Raw genomic sequence first — 16,723 nt, forward strand, 5'->3', positions numbered from 1 at the left:
GCTGACGTCGATTGGCTGGAAAATCTTCTGTGAGTCTTCGGATTGGTCAAAAGGGCTTGTCAGTCAAACACGTACAGCTAGACTACGGCGAGTGGGAGGACCAAAAATCACCATTGAGCTATACTCTTGCTTTACAACTGAAATGAATAAACACGCTAAAGCAAAATACATAAGAGATTCATTTTATTTTGTCAACAACTGGACAAAGCTACAAGATACGTACAAAGACCAACCTGCTCCCTCCTAATCTTAAACAGGTTCATGAGCAGACATACAGTCACACAATGTCTTGGTCATACTACCTAATGACATCCATGAGCTAAGGTCTCTGAGTCTTCCTCATTTCCAGCCTGCTTCGTTTGAGTCCACACTTAACATCAAATATTTCATTTGAAATGATTTTAAGATTGAACCATTAAATGTTGAGCCATGTGTTTTGTTGCCCTCTATAAGGAACGGCCCTCTACTGTGTGGTTCAGCAGTGAGTAGCTGCTACAGTTGTTTGCTGTTTGTCTTCTACAGGAAACTTTGTTTAATACTGTATCAAGTCTTATTTCAAACCTTGTATACAGCAGAAAGTCGAGCATGATCTGCTTCCCATAAATTTCAGTTTTTCTTATTCTCTCTTTCACACAGCATCCATTTACAAAGTTTAGTGTCAACCTGGCTCAAAGTAGCACATCTGAAAAAGGATTAGTTAGCTGTCACAACATAAAGGTAACTCAAGCTTGCTGTGCAGCAGACTCCATTAGTGGATGTAAACTAGAAAGAAAACAAGTGAATGTGAGGGACTAGCCAGAATTAAACCAGGGTACACAACAAGATCCCCCTCTTTGGAAATACAGCTGTCCTGTAAAAAAAGGTTTGAAACACACAAAGAAAAATATTCTTAAAAAATCGAGTAATCTTTGTAATAAAAATAAAACTCAACACCTAAAGCAAGCAGTAAAAGAGCTTCAAGGCAGAGTCACTGAAATCAAATAAGTCAGGCTGGGTTTATTTTCATGTCTCACATTCAAACTTCAAATCTATTCTTGGGAAATAACCTGTTTGTTACCAGTATTTCTTTTCACAGCTTCACCAATAAAACTAAATGATTTTAAGATTAAAGTAGAAGAACATCATTGTCCTTTAAAGACATTATGAATTTAAACAGACTTTTCTTCCTCACAGAATTGAAAACTTGTTTGAATAAAGGCCCATTCTGGACTCATAGCAGATGCCGTTTCACCAATGTTTGAAGGGTCTCATTAGATGCAGTTAATAGCAGAAGTATTGGCACAGTATGTTTCCACATCATAGCACAAATAGTGGACAAATGTACAAAATAACAACTGCTGACTCAATACTTAGGATACAAACTCCAGGATGTGCAGTTTAGTAGTCATACAGCCATGCTTTCACTTCACTGTAACTGCCACCATTATCACATCCCTCCACTGAATAAATCAGTCAGCTGTTTCCCTTTTCAGCTGTTCTTTTCCTGGCTTCTGTGTGAAAGAAGACCCTAACTTAACAGTCTGTGTTTATCACTGTCTGAATAATCTGGGACACCAGCTAATGAACCCCAACAGAAATAAAGGTTTTGTTCAAATGGAAACACGAACAAGGTTGTAACTGAAGACAAATGTAAGAGTGACTGTGGGCAGGTTAGTGGTCAGATTTACTCTGGTTGTTCACAGAAACTGGACAGTGAATTGTGAGTATTTTGGTGACTATTCACTGTGCTGCAGATTCAGCTCTCTAAAGTATCATTCCTACATAAATACACCAACATCACATCAATATACTCTGGACCTAATGCCATAAATAACCCTAAGCACCCCTGAACTCTGCTGCTGGTCATGGATGCTGACTTCAACCAAAACAAATCAAATGAAAGGGTAAATATTCTTCAGAGTACAGTTAATTTGGATCAATTGAAAATAATCACTGAAACTGACCTGAAATCTGGAAATGATGGCAAGGTTTAGAAAATTGTCATAACCTAATCCAAACAAGCGGAGGATGAATGCAGATATGTGTAGTCTTTATTTCTATGAACTGAAATGACGTGAAACTGATTCCTCGAGCAGGTGAGAGCAGTTCTGTTCTGTCCCATCTGTAGAGCCAGCTGATGGGGAGCTCATCCACCTTCTCTATTTGAAGAAGCTGTAGATAAATGATCCAAAGATGAGGGCCAAAATCGCTAAACAGCAGAAGATCATCATTTGTTTCTGGAGAACAGGAGGAGGGGTGGAGAAACAGAGACAGGAAGACAACAGCTGTTACTTTCCCAATTCTATCGAAAACTGAGTACAATATCATTTTAGTCAAATGCAGGCTGACCCACAGCAGGTGAGCATCAATCGTAACCTTAAACTGCAACAGGTGTTTCTTTCAGAGTCGCGGCTGTTTTCTGGGGACTTTCATCACCGTTTATTATCCAGATCTTCCATCATTTTACAAACACAATTCCAGAAATATTTGGACGCTGTTTAATGCAAATAAAAACTGAAAGCAAGGATTTTTAAATCTCATCTATTATCTTTATGTTTATGCATTTGACAGACGCTTTTATCCAAAGCGACTTAAGAACAGGTAGGCAGGTAGGGTAACGGGGGTCTTGCCCAAGGACCCCTACTGGAGGTAGTACCTTTCATGCAGGGGATTTGAATCCAGGTCACCCACATGAAAGGTGGCAATCTTACCACTCCACCATCCAGTCCACTAACTATTAATATTTTATTACAACAGAATATAGAAAAAAAAACATGAAATGTCGAAAGTGAGAAATTTCCTATTTGTTATGTGGTGATTAAAACAGCCGGAGGAACATGTTGCATCTAACCAGGTTAATCAACAACAGGTCAGTAACATGACTGGGTGTAAAAAAGAGCACCTTAGAGAGGTAGAGTCTCTCAGAAGTAAAGGCGGGCAGAGGTTCAGCAATCTGTTAAAAACTGTCTACAAATTGTGGAGCATTTTCAGAAAAATGTTCCTCGATGTAAAACTAGATTCCACCATCTACAGAAAATAATATCATCAGAAGAATCAGAGAATCTGGGAACATCTCTCTGAGCAGGGACACAGCTGGAAACCAGTACAAGATGTCTGTGATCTTCAGGCCCTCAGCCAGGTGGGAAGCTGCAGAGAAGTGTGTCAGACTACAACTCTGCATCCTGGTCTGAGCCCTGGGTTGTCATGTTTTAGGGTGGCTAATGAATTCGTCCATATTTCTAGAAATGAGAGCTGCTCCTTCCAAAGTGGGATGGATGCCGTCTCTCCTCATCAGACCAGGTTTTCTCCAGAAAGATTGATATTTATCTAAGTCTGAAGTCTCAGTTTGAAGGACACAGTGTCCATGATTTCCAGGAAGAATTAAAGATTTTGAGCCATCTGAGCACAGAACAGGTTTCTACTTTGTCTCAGTCCATTCTAAATGAGCTTTGGTCCAGTGAAGACGGCAGTGTTTTTGGATCATGTTCACATGTGGTTGTGAACATGCGTGTCAGGTTAATTGGTGACTCTAGATTGTCTCTAGGAGTGAGTTTGAGGGTGTATAGTGGTTTGTCTCTGTGTGTCCCTGTGATGGACTGGCAACCTGTCCAGGGTGTACCCCGCCTCTCGCTCAATGACCGCTGGGATAGGCTCCAGCCCCCCCACAACCCTAAATTGGATTAAGCGGGTATAGAAAATGGATGGATGGAAATTGACTCACTCTAGTGGCAGCTATTTTCAGATTAGGGTTAATAATCAGTCCCAGACCCAAGATTAGTTTGAGCTCTTTTGAATCTGTGATTCTCAGTTTTTCCCACGCAAAGTGGAAATCCCAGAAACCTCTTGTGTTTGTTGTTGTGTATCGTCCACCTGGCCCTTATTCTGAGTTTCTGTCTGAATTCTCAGAGTTTTTATCCCAGTTAGTGCTGAGTACAGATAAAGTCATTGTAGTGGGTGACTTTAATATTCATGTAGATGTTGAAAATGACAGCCTGAATATGAACTTTAATTCTATATTAGACTCTATTGGATTTTCTCAGAGTGTACACAGACCGACTCACTGCCTTAATCACACCCTTGATCTGTCACACCGCGGTGAGGTCAAGGTTTTTTTTGTCCTGTCTCCGTGTTGTGTCTCGTCATTTCCTGTTTTATTTTGAAAGATTAACTCTCCTCCATTTTCAGGTCACTTGCCCTTCCTCTTGTGTCTCGGTCTGATTGTCGAATGACTGACTGCACCTGTTCCCTGTTAACCCTGTGTATAAGAGTCTGCGTCTCCCCTTAGCTTGTGCCAGTGTGTCGTATTTGTTGGTCAAACGTGCGTTCACTCTAGCCAGTCCAAGTCTTGTCACAGCCTCGATCAAAGCAACCTGTGTGCTCTGTTGGTTTCTCTTTCTGAGAGTTTTTGGTTTTGCTAGAAGCATGTCTTAAAGACATAAAGACCTGGATGACTCAGAACTGTCTGCTTCTGGGGTGGTTGGTGGCGTAGTGGGTTAAGCAGGCGAGCAGGCAGTCGGTTCGAGTCCCACATCAGACATGCCGCCCTTTGCTGCATTCCCCTTCTCTCCTGTCCATTAAAGGCATAAAAGCCCCCCTAAAAAAAATTACTTTGGCTTCTGGTCCTACAGTGTGGAACCTTCAAAAGAGTTACTTTTGACCAGAATTTATTATTTGACTCGCATATAAAACAGGTTTCTAGGACTGCCTTCTTTCATCTTCGTAATATTGTTAAAATCAGGAACATCTTGTCTCAGAGTGATGCAGAAAAACTAGTCCATGCATTTGTTACTTCAGGATTGGACTGCTGTAATTCTTTATTATTGGGCTGTCCCACATATTCTCTGAAAAGCCTTCAGTTGATCCAAAATGCTGCAGCCAGAGTTCTGATGAGAACTAACAGCAGAGATCATATTTCTCCAGTTTTAGCTTCTCTTCATTGGCTCCCTGTTAAATTCAGAATAGAAAACTGAAAACTGTGACAAAGTCAGGTTATCAATTAAAAGATATAATTCCATACAAGCATGGTCAAACAAAAAAGAATGACAATAATAGATTGTGACAAAGTAGATGCGATATCATCTACTCACCACCTGTCCCTCACATATTTCTCTTATCCATCAATCTTCGTTAACACACTTACTATCCTGCCTTTGTTTGTGTTGTCATAACGTTACAGTTATCATCAATGCATTTAAAGGTAGGGTAGGAGATTATGGATTTTGAGTCCAGCGAAGCTGCATTTTGAAAATACACAGGTAAAAAGTCCCAACCCTTTTCTTCACTTTCCCCCCGAAGGCACGCCTCTAGAGTACATGAACGTGCACGAGCACGAAGGTGCACGAGCGCTGTTCTGACAGCAAGCATCGATCGTTGCCGTATTTAGTATTTAGTATTTAGTTTATGCTAACTATACGTTTAATAATGCTAGGTGCTAGCCAAGCTGGCTCTAGTTTAGCTTCCTGCCAAGCTTCGTTCACGGAGCAGGGTACGCGCACAGGGAGAAGGAGGGGGAGGGAGGAGCAGATTGCACTTTGATAGACGGCATCAGAATCCAATCATTGTTAACGGTCCGTTCAGTATGATTGGATAGTGTTTTTCCTAGATTGATTCTAGAGGCCACTAAAACTTTTCATATTTGTGTCAAAACTTTTAATTAATTGGTTGCAATGGGGGTGTGAAGAGTATTTCAAGCAATATGTAAAAAAATGCTCCAGAAAAAGATCCCCTACCCCACCTTTAAGTGGGATACAAATACAGTCATGACTTCATTCAGTTACCTTCATGAGTTTCAGGTTTAAACATTATGTTGTAATGTTCATACTTTACATAGTTTGTTCCTTTGTTCAGACCCACCATGCAGGTTTAGTGTGTGGGAGGGGCCAGCCCAGCAACTCATGATGTCATCACTGGGTAAAACCAAGTGGAGAATATTTTTTTTGTAATCTGAGTGTTTGATTTCTTTTGAAGTAACATGTTAGGAATGTTTTTTTTAATGTAACTTTTGGTTACTGTGTAACTTGACCCTTTTGGTGTATGCTCCAGACCAAACACTCAGTTCTGAATAAAGGTTGTTGGATTTTGGGTTCTAAGGACTTAGGAGTTGACATTATGCTTTGCCATCTTCATACTGTGACCAATGTTGGATAAAATGCTGACCTTAAAGAAGCAGGAAGGTCTATGAGGGGCCGTTTAGGACTTAACTACTGAGACACTCTCACATACATACATACTCTGTAAACCTATGCACGCTCATATATAAAACATTATACACACTCGTCTGAAACACTTACACATACATATGAGAAACACACACGCATACATAAATACTTCCGTGTCATATACACATACATATGAAATGCTTGCATGCATACAAGTGAAACATTTATACGTATCTATCTGAAACACTCATGCATTCACATATGAAAATGTTATATATACATATATTGTTGAACACTTATACCTTCATAAGTGAATCTCTTGCATATGATTACAAAGACATAAAAAGTTTAGATACATGTGCAAGTGTTTCACATATATTTGTAAAATGTTTCAAATGTGTATGTATACGTTTTTCAATTATAAGTGTGTACGCTCTTACATGAGGATGTGCAAGCGTTTCACATGTATTCATACAAGTAATTTCAGTAGTGACCGTGAGAGTGTTTCAATAGTGTATGTAAGAGCGTTTCAGTAGTATGTATGAATGAAATCTCACTAGCATACGGAAGGTATCTCACTTTCACCGGAAGGCGGAAGTAAAGAGTGCAGAATTTGAACAGCGACAAATTTAGCGCCAGTTCGGTAAAGTTGGAAAGATATTGGCAGATTCGGACTTCCGGGATCAATAACTCAGAAGTGAGACGTTGTTAAAACACAAAACAAGAATATTTTCAACCGTAGTAAGACAGACAAGGAGCTACAACCTAACTTTCATCAAAACGAGCCATCCTCAGCCATCCTAGTTCAGTGGAGTGTGATGGAGCACAGTTAGACAGAACTTACAAACCACCCTGAAACACACAGGAAGCTGGTTTAGGGAGGTCGCTACTGGTGTTACATGAAGATGCTTTCTTCTTCCCATCAGAGGAGCACAATTACTATAGCCGCTTTCAGACAGAGCCGTTCCACTCATTCCCACATGAGTCGGACCAGGTCGGGACTGATGCGGCGCAACCATCTGCGACAGCGACGTGTTACTTTAGCGCCACATTCAACAACAAAACAGAACAAAAGCCGGTAAAAGTAAGGAGAGAAGAAAAAACACCACCAAGAAGCTAACATGGAGAGCGGGGAGGCCCCCGTGTTCATGGTCTGCATGATGGTGATATTAATCATGGACGATCACATCAGGCGTCTAACATGGAGGCTGGAAGAGCTCACAGAGAGTCAGGAGACGAAGGATGGAGCGCAGGCCGTACTTCTACATGTGCGAACACGGGAGAAAACGGCCCCGTGGATTAAAAGGTTATAGGAACTGCCAAAGGTTCCTACAGTGCGAATGCGGCTTTTGTCACAGTCTCTGAGAGAAGGAGATAACCCTGAACCAGGGTCACAGTCAAAACTGAAAAATCCTGTTTGGACCACAGAGGTGATGCCTTTGTTAAAAAACCTCAGCAAGGAGATCACATGTAAGAATCCAAAGAGCGTGTCTCCCTCCTCTGGCCTTCAGTCAGTCCTCCTCACCTTCCTGCTCCTACTCTCCCACCATCCTCACCCCCTCTGACCTCCCCACAGTCCTCCTCACCCCCTCTGAGCTCCCCACAGTCCTCCTCACCCCCTCTGACCTCCCCACAGTCCTCCTCACCTTCCTGCTCCTACTCTCCCACCATCCTCACCCCCTCTGACCTCCCCACAGTCCTCCTCACCCCCTCTGACCTCCCCACAGTCCTCCTCACCCCCTCTGAGCTCCCCACAGTCCTCCTCACCCCCTCTGAGCTCCCCACAGTCCTACTCACCCCCTCTGACCTCCCCACAGTCCTCCTCACCCCCTCTGACCTCCCCACAGTCCTCCTCACCCCCTCTGACCTCCCCACAGTCCTCCTCACCCCCTCTGAGCTCCCCACAGTCCTACTCACCCTTCGAGCCTCCTGCTGGTATTTGGCGGCCTTCTTGGTGTCGGCCACTGCTCTCTCCACAAAACCCACCGACTGGTCCATGTTGCTCTCAATTCTGTCAATCATGCCACCCTAAGAGGATGGAGAGGAGAAGAGAAGACAGGGAGACAGACAGCTGGATCACAGGAGGGACACATGTTTATGACTGGCTGTTATCTGGTCTGCAGCTTCCTGTTGGTGCTCAGAGGGGAGGTGGAACAGAGAGTGTGTTTCTCTGCTGTCACTGAAAGGGACAAAGCTTTCTGCTGCAGCTGCTGACTGCTCAAAAAGTGCCGATATATATATATTTTTATCTGTTTATGGCACATAATGACACATAATGATGATGCTATAACATGAGTTGACTGTGCTCACCGAGATGAAACTGCAACACATCCCACTAGTTGAGCTAGTTGTAAGCTAGATAATGCTTTGTTTGTTTGTCTGGTTTTTAATCTGATATCAGCAGTGTGCGTGCTGGCATCAGGTCACCTGACCTGTTTAAAAAGTAGCCCATCCCAGGCCGTGGGAGCTAATCGAGACCATGGGAGCTGTAGTTCCAGTGGCTGCTGCTGGAACCCAGGACATATACGCACAGAGGTGCTTTAAAGGGATAGTTCGCCTCTTTTGACATGAAGCTGTACCGAGCACTCCCCTGCTTCCGAGCAGCAAACACCGTAACAGGTGCAGCTATCGCTAGGTGGCTAGGGACCGCTTGGTCTGCTCTTCGGTCTGCACAGTTTACATTGGACGCATTGATATCAAGGGAGGCAAAAATAGTGCCAAGCGATGTGAGGTATGACTTTTTTATCAGAACGATTTTTGTGATGCAAATGTATTACTCTTTTGAACGCATATTGTTTTGAGAAGCAAGATGCTTTATTTTTCAAGCCCCAGCCAACTAGCCGGACTACCTTCGTGGACTCCAAAACTCAGCTGGAACTCTGCTCACAGGACGCAGCAGGGGGTAAGTCAATGTTCATAAATGATGTTGCTAATATGGGATGTCATACAGCTTCATGTCAAAAGAGGCGAACTATCCCTTTAACTCCTTTAAGCTCATTTCATAATGCCACCAATGGTCTGCACGACTGGCAGCAGGTGGGAGGTAGCAGCTACAGACCATCCATGAAAATCATCAGTGACCACAAATTGTATGCAGCAGAGGACAATATTTCTCACATTGTTCATTTTCACGAGCTCTGCCTTTACAAATGCATTCATCTATTAAAGAAAGTAGGTAGAATGACAATGACAAGGGAATGATAGGATTTGTTTTGGAACAAGAAAACATGCAACAAAGACACCATAATTCAGGGATGTCCAAAGTCGGTCCTGCAGGTTTTAGATGCTGCCCTGCTTCAACACACCTGATTCAGATCAAGACAGGCAAGTGCAGAACTTAACAATCTGTTGAAGAAATCCATTTAATCTGAATCAGGTGTATTGAAGCAGGGCAACATCTAAAACCTGCAGGACCGACTTTGGACATCCCATAATTCATCTCTTTCTCGAATCTGGAAACCCATCAGACTACAAAACAGGTGGAAATGTTCCATATGACAGCTGGATACTCTCTTTACAGGAAGTGTTTTGACTCTCGGTTCTACATGTTGATCATGTGTCATCGTTCTGTTTACCTGGTTCTCAACCAGCATGGCAATATCCACAAACATGTCATGGAGCTCTTTGATGCTGCTTTCCAGCCTCATGATGTCCTTATGACGAGCCTCAATCTCATTGAGGGCCTGCTGGTTGATCTTCGACTCCACGATCTAATGAAGGGAAAGGAGACAGACACAAATGAAGAGAACAGGGCAGAACAGAACCCATCCATTGAGTGGAAAAAAAACTGACAAGTCTTACGACTTCTGGAAAAAGCTAAAAGTCCAAATCAATCAAACATATCATGTATATTACCTGCTGAACACTACAGCCTGTGTCCTCGTGTATTTGCCTGAGTTTGTTTTCCTGCCATCACTTCCCTCAGTATAGATACTACAATGTTTCCTTTGTTCATTTTTTATATTGAATGTCATTGTTTTTTTTTTTTATTTAACACTTTTTCAGTGAAACCTTTGGCCAAAGTTAAACATAACCATGGTGAATAAAATCCACAGTTTGTCACAACCTCTTCCTCAAAGAGGACTTTGAGCCAAAGCCGGACTGAAATGAGTTTTCTCACAGCACAATAATCACTACTGGGCATGAGCTGCTGCCAATGTCTTCGTCTTGATTGGGTCAGCACCATGGAACTTTAGTGTTGGAGCAGAGATTCACAAAATAAATCCAAAAAACAATGAAACTTACTCAGTGTGTTAGCGAAGAACACAACGAGCTACATTAGTTATTGGCCATGTTGAGTCACCTGATCTGAATTCTGCACTCTGACCTGCTGGGTTGCTTTCAGGAACATGAAACATGAACACTGACATTTGATGTTTCCTGCAGAAACTGCTGATCAACTCTTTTTCAAAAGTTGGTGTTTATCATCATTTTTGAAAGTTTCTCACAACACCAACAGGTTGGCAAGGGTGATCCAGTTTGGTGTTCTTGCTCTCAGAGATGATCTTATCCTCCCTCATATCACCAAGGGATGGAATTTAAGTTGAATAACAATCCTAAAAACAGCCACTCATACATTTTCCATACGTGAGAGCATTAATCTGTGCATGTCTGCTTGTGTTTGGTCATCACTCTTTATGAGAGGAGAGGAACACAGTCAGTCTTACCCCAGCACTGAACACAGCAGAATTTCCCCCTTCCAGCATCTCGTCCAGCTCCTCATCAGTTGTTGTTTTTCCCGCTGTAGAGGATGCACACAACACACACACAAAGTGTTTTACCATCAGCCGTCCTGACGTGCTGCAGTGACAGGTTACAGGGTACATGTGCTAAGCTCCCGACAGTCAGTCTGAACAAACGTCTGATTCTTTTCTGTTTCCTAACATTTACTCTGATGTGAGATGGGATGGTTTATTCAGCATTGGGATGGTAGATCCACTTGGCCCTCTGGAGATTTTTATTTAAGCTAGTAAAAGAGGTCAGAATGGTTCTCTAAATGATTATTAAAAAAGTGAAACCATATGTAAGGTTCTTTTCTACTGATCGTGCTACTGTTCCACTTCAAACATCGATAGAATGGTGATGATAAAATGATAGAGATAAAATGAACTAATCTACCAGGTGATGGAGGAGCGCCACAGATGCTTAAAAATGATCTGAAAACGAGTTTGAGCAGTTTGACTGTGATCACGTGATCCTTCATCTGCCTGGCGCTTCATGTACTCAGCAGCACTCACTGATCTCCAGCTGGCGGGCGATTCGTCCTTTGCTCTTATCTCTGAAGTCAACTTGCGCCTCGTTGTATTTTGTCATAACCTCCACAAACTTCTTAGCCAGAATTGCATGCTGTGGGAGACGAAAATACAGATGCTCACTTACAGGGTGTTTTAACAGCATTTAATAAATGTCATTCATCACTTTCAGATTCCATTGAGACAGGGCTTCTGTTTTGGTTTGGGAAGTTGCTGATGTTAAAACACCGCATAGTTTCACTCCGTGCTCTGTGACGGTCGCTAACTTCACACAGTTTGCTGCTGCTGGTTCTGTGCAACATGGCAGGAGATTTATCAGATTCTGCTGACGTGGACGACCACTTTGAGTACGATGGACGTCCTTACCGGAGTGAATGAGCTGTGCTGCAGCGGTGTGCGGCGATGACGTCATCCCAGTAGAAGCGTGTGTAGAAAGCCCCCCATAAGCCTCCCGATAGCCCCCGATAACAACAGCACAGCAGCTCTGAGCTAACAGTGCAATAGTACGCGTTCATTCATTCATTGGTCTTAAAGTGTTGGTGAAATAAAGACTTATTCAGAGGCTGTATTGTCTCTGCCCTGTTCTCTCCTGTTACATGGAGATATGCCGATCTCCAGGGATCTAAATATCTTCTGAAGGACGCCGACTTTCACCAAACTGTTATCGGGGAGTAGATGAAGGTATTTATGGCAGAAATAAGGTCCAGGTTTAAAAACCAACTTCCCCTTTAACATGCATCCAAACAGAGAACCGGGTCAGACCCTCTGCTTCCCCAGCAGGGAGGGACGTATTCCACTGTTGACTGTAGGCAGTGCTGGACCACACTCTGAGCTTCTCATGTGACTGTGTGAGAGTAAATAAATCAATGACTTGGCGGACTGTAAGCGCTCCATGTGTCTGTGCTGTAAAAGTTTGAGCAACAGTTTGAATCTGAGGTTGTACCGTCTGACCTGTGACTTGCGTATCCTGAGGTCAGCCGAGGACCGTTCATCTGTGTTTGACTCCAGCTGCCGCTCAATACCTGATGATCACACACACACGCAGAGCAAGATAAAGTACAAGTCGACCATCAGGTGCATCACAACAGCGCACCTGGAAACACAGCACGAATCATGCCAGAACATCACATTATGATCATCTTTTTCTGGTCAAATTTACATGTATACATGACACGTTTACACTTGTTTCAGCTGACATGTGTGCGAAACATTTCTATCCACTGGGTATCCAGTACCTGCCTTCAACAGTCAAACCAAAAGTAACAACCATAAAGAACTAATACTGACTCTTGAGTTTGTTTCTGGCATTGTTGGCTGACTTTTTTATTTCATTGGTGAGTGCTTCAACGTCATCCTGTGTTTCTGAAACAGAAAGTAGAGACATGCAAACAGGAGGCGCTCACTGAAAGGAACGATGGATCTGTGTGTTTGTGAGTGTCTGAGGCATTACTCTGGTCGGATGTGGGGGCTGACAAGATGGTGGAGTAGAGTTTCTTGATTTCTGTGACACTCTCATCGATCTTGTCAATGCTGGTACGTATATCTTCAATCTGAAACACACGCACGCATACCCAGAAACAGTCAGAAACAAATATATTCTCCCTCTGAAATGTGCAGGGACACAGACAGAAGGAGACCTGAGCAAAGAAGTCGTCCATGAAAGCCTCATTCTCCACAGGAACCTCAATGTCATCTCCACCAGAATCACTCTTCTGTTAAAAACACGTTTGAAAAGGAGGACAAGAGTGAAAGCGAACATGAAATAAGTAAACCTCCCAATCAGATGCAACAAATCATCCAGAATAAATAAAGGACATTTAGTACACTCAAGTACTATACTATCATAACAGAGGAAAAGTTACCATTTTACTGAAAAATAGGCCCTAAAAGTGTCCCCCAGAGCTCATATTCCAAAGTAAAAATGTCTGGGATATTTGTGATGAATCAGGGAACGGTCACCACTCCACAACAAATCCTTGTCAGAAAGATGCTAATTTCTACAGCTATCTTTGAAGGTGTGTGTGTTGAGCACTGTGAGACCCTCTGCAAGTTAAATGAATGCAAACACCATCACCATCTGAAAACCTCAAGGCAAACAATGTACTGCATTGGACAACTTAAGACTTACATGATGACAGTAACACTTTAAAGCCGTTTATCTTAAAAATATTCAGATAAACAGCTTTACATTATCTTCAAATATTATGTGTGATCTAAATTTACATCAAACTATTAATTAACATTAGTTTATTGCAGTTTTCATATTTACTGCAATGTACAAGCAAGCATGTAGACTTAAAGTGATTAGAAAGTTTACAGCAAAGTACAGTAGCTATAGCATGGAACTAGCTTTAGATTAGAATCTGAGGCTGGTCAGGGCCCATGCAGCAAACAGGTGCACCACAGGACCACAGCCTAAATCTGACAAAGAACTCGCTGAGGCTAACACCATTTACCTACCTCCTTCAGCTGCGCCAATCGGTCTTTCATTTTCAAAGTTTTCAAAAAAGTATGAACAAAAAACAGAGAGTTACAGTAATAGACAGCAGTACAGGTCTCAGTAAACGATACTTTTCCACAGCTTTCAAAATGGCCTCCAAATTCGCTCTGTAGAGATGATTAGCTTCTTCTAATAATCCTGGAGAGTGGAGCATAGGATAGTCGTTAAAGCCAGACAAAGAGCTGGAAATACATACAGTTCATGTGGAATAATTCAACCCTCTGAACAGAACAGGTCGTTTAGATGGCCTCCTCTGAGAACAAACTGTGGTCAACCTACCCTGACTACCAACTAAGCCTCTATCCTCTAAGAACGGATTAGGACAGCAGTGTTCAGGAAGATAAACCTCTCCCCCGTCCTCCCTCCCACCTCCACCAGTAAACACTGCCTGTACACAGCAGGTTTTACCCCCCCCAACCCCCTTACCCCCCCCTCACTGTAAAATCCTAAATCAAACTATTGTTATTAAAGTGTACATTCCAAATTTGAATTTAAAGTCGTTTTCATGCATTTCAGCTCCACACTTTTGATCCATACCCCCCCTCATTTCAGGGCTCCATAATGTTTGGGACAAAGTGATGTTGGGTACATTAAAGCAGCCATGTTTAGTACTTTGTTGCATATCCCTTACACACAATGACATCACCAGGTGCTGAGTATCTCCTCAGGTGATGCTCTCCAAGCCTCTACTGCAGGCACCTTCAGCTCCTGCTTGTTCCGGGGGCTTGCCCGCTAAGTTTCTTCTTCAGCATATAGAAGGCATGCTCAGCTGGATTTAACACTCTGGAGTCTAAATCCCGCCGGCGGGATTTTTGACACATCTCCAAAGACACATCTGTAACTCTGTGAGTTTTTGTCATTGAAACATATAAGTGACACCATTAAAAACCTTGAAACTTCTAGTTTTCAAATATATATATATTAAAATAAATTATATAGCTGGCCCTTTTTAAAGAGAGTGAACAGAAATCTTTGGATTTTCTGTACTCTCAGACTGCAGCAGCTTCCTCGGCCACACCTATCGCTATTCACATGTAAAGTACCAGGTGATTGAGTGGCTATTCACAGGTGAGAACACGCCCCATTCAGCCAGCATGTGGGGGAAGGCAGCAATGTCCTGCCAGTGACAGACAATTATCACATGGAGAGTGACAGGGGGGTGGGGGGAATCAGGGGTGTTACACACCCATCTAATTAGTATTCAACTCTCAGAGACACTGACTGGAGTTACAAAAACTTTTTTACAGTTTGTGTGAAAACAAAAAAACATTTCTGACTGCACTTTTTACTTTTATGCAGCCAACACTTTTGTTTACAAGGTTCAACCTTCAAAAGTCTTGGCTAGATATATTTATAGTGTGTTTTCTTGCACTGTTTGAAGACCTCTAAAACTTATTTTTTTGTACAGTTGTGTTTCCCCTCAATTTAATTAAAACTTGTTTGTATTACATTCACTTTACTCTCATATTGTTTTTTGTTAGGCTTTTCCGAATATAACCATATATGTCACTTTTGCATAGATGTTTACAGTTAGTTGAAATACTTGAAAATGTCAAGGTGGTGACAACTGCCTCAAAGTCTCTGAAAAGCCTTAGACTCCAGAGGGTTAAATCAGGTGACTGGTTCGGCCATATTTTATACTTTGAGAAACACTAATGCTGCCCCAGCAGGATGTTTGGGATCATTATCTTGTTTAATTCAATTCAGTTTTATTTATATTGCACCAAATCACAACAAATGTCATCTCAAGGCACTTCAATGATACCGTCCAATTCAAGCCAATTAGAGTCCAATTTATTGTATTTATAATCGTTGGCCTTCTCCACTGCCCCCCCACGACTCTGGTCTGTGTTGTGGCCTGTGATGGTTTTCACACCATCCCAGACCTTCTTCATGTTGTTCTCCCTCAGCTTCTGCTCCACCTTCCTCCTATAGCTGTCCTTAGCTTTCCACTCACAGCGTTCCTCCTCCTGCTGTGCTGCTTTCATCACTTTTCACTCTGTATGCCTCCTGCACATTAACAAATTAACAAGCAGTGTTGCCATAGTTACTTTGAAACAGTAATCCGACTACTGACTACTGATTACTTCTTTAAAAAGTAACTTAGTTAAGTTACTGACTACTTGCTTTTAAAAGTAACTAAGTTAGATTACTTTTAGTTACTTTCAGCAGAGGCTGATCCCCCGCCCCTATAACATGAAAATGACTACCAGTTCTGCCAATACTCACTTTATTGATTATTTTAACCGGAACATCAAAAATGACACTGACATTTGCAAACTTTTTCTTGAAATAGGCTTACATGTTTTTTAAATAAAAAATAAAAAATAAATAAGACAGTCTTTCTTGACTTTACTTAAAATATAAAAAAAACCCTCTTACGTAAAAAAGTAATACATAACAACCCCCCCCCCCCAAAAAAAAACAAACAAACAAAAAAACAGAAATAAAATTCACTTCATTTAACATAAATACTTATGTAACAATAGAATAACATACTCGGAATCTAACGGCACTTTACGAAAGAAATGGGCAATTTGAGAAACATTTCAAAGAATTTGTTCAGTTAGCATAGCACGGCATATGATAGGCCTACAGAGGTTAGACACTTTGACTTGCGCCATCAGTCATTCACTCGCAGCGATGCAGACAAACGGACGGTCATATCACAGTCATATCACGTAACCTGCTGATAATTATGGGCCCAAGCCAGTATGACAGTCAAGTTTTTGACCGAAAAATGTCACTTTTATCTTGCTGCATCCACCCGTTGACCAATAAAAGTTTAAACAAACCTGATTGATCGTCAGACCCGTCGCTTTGCAGAAATGTTT

General features: G+C 42.1%; 1 protein-coding gene across 1 annotated transcript; it reads right to left on the reverse strand.

Moving 5' to 3' along the window:
• Positions 1-2,138: 2,138 nt before the first annotated feature.
• On the reverse strand, positions 2,139-13,879 carry stx3a (syntaxin 3a). The gene is made up of 10 exons (XM_075464627.1): positions 13,850-13,879; positions 13,027-13,101; positions 12,840-12,939; positions 12,677-12,751; positions 12,341-12,411; positions 11,375-11,483; positions 10,805-10,878; positions 9,713-9,847; positions 8,055-8,165; positions 2,139-2,216 (listed from the first exon to the last, which is right to left on the reverse strand). Exons 1-10 carry the CDS (start codon positions 13,877-13,879, stop codon positions 2,139-2,141), a joined length of 858 nt encoding a protein of 285 aa, XP_075320742.1.
• Between the last annotated feature and the right edge of the window lie 2,844 nt (positions 13,880-16,723).

The sequence above is a fragment of the Odontesthes bonariensis genome, chromosome 4 (genome assembly GCF_027942865.1).
Source record: "Odontesthes bonariensis isolate fOdoBon6 chromosome 4, fOdoBon6.hap1, whole genome shotgun sequence".
Lineage (NCBI taxonomy): Eukaryota > Metazoa > Chordata > Actinopteri > Atheriniformes > Atherinopsidae > Odontesthes > Odontesthes bonariensis.

Excerpts from the sequence above, each read along its gene's own strand:
- stx3a (XM_075464627.1), bottom strand. The coding sequence starts at position 13,879 with ATGAAAGACCGATTGGCGCAGCTGAAGGAG. Across the intron at positions 10,879-11,374 it reads CGCCCGCCAGCTGGAGATCA|CGGGAAAAACAACAACTGAT; the intron begins GTGAGTGCTGCT and ends CATCCTCTACAG. Across the intron at positions 9,848-10,804 it reads CTGCTGTGTTCAGTGCTGGG|ATCGTGGAGTCGAAGATCAA; the intron begins GTAAGACTGACT and ends TCCCTTCATTAG.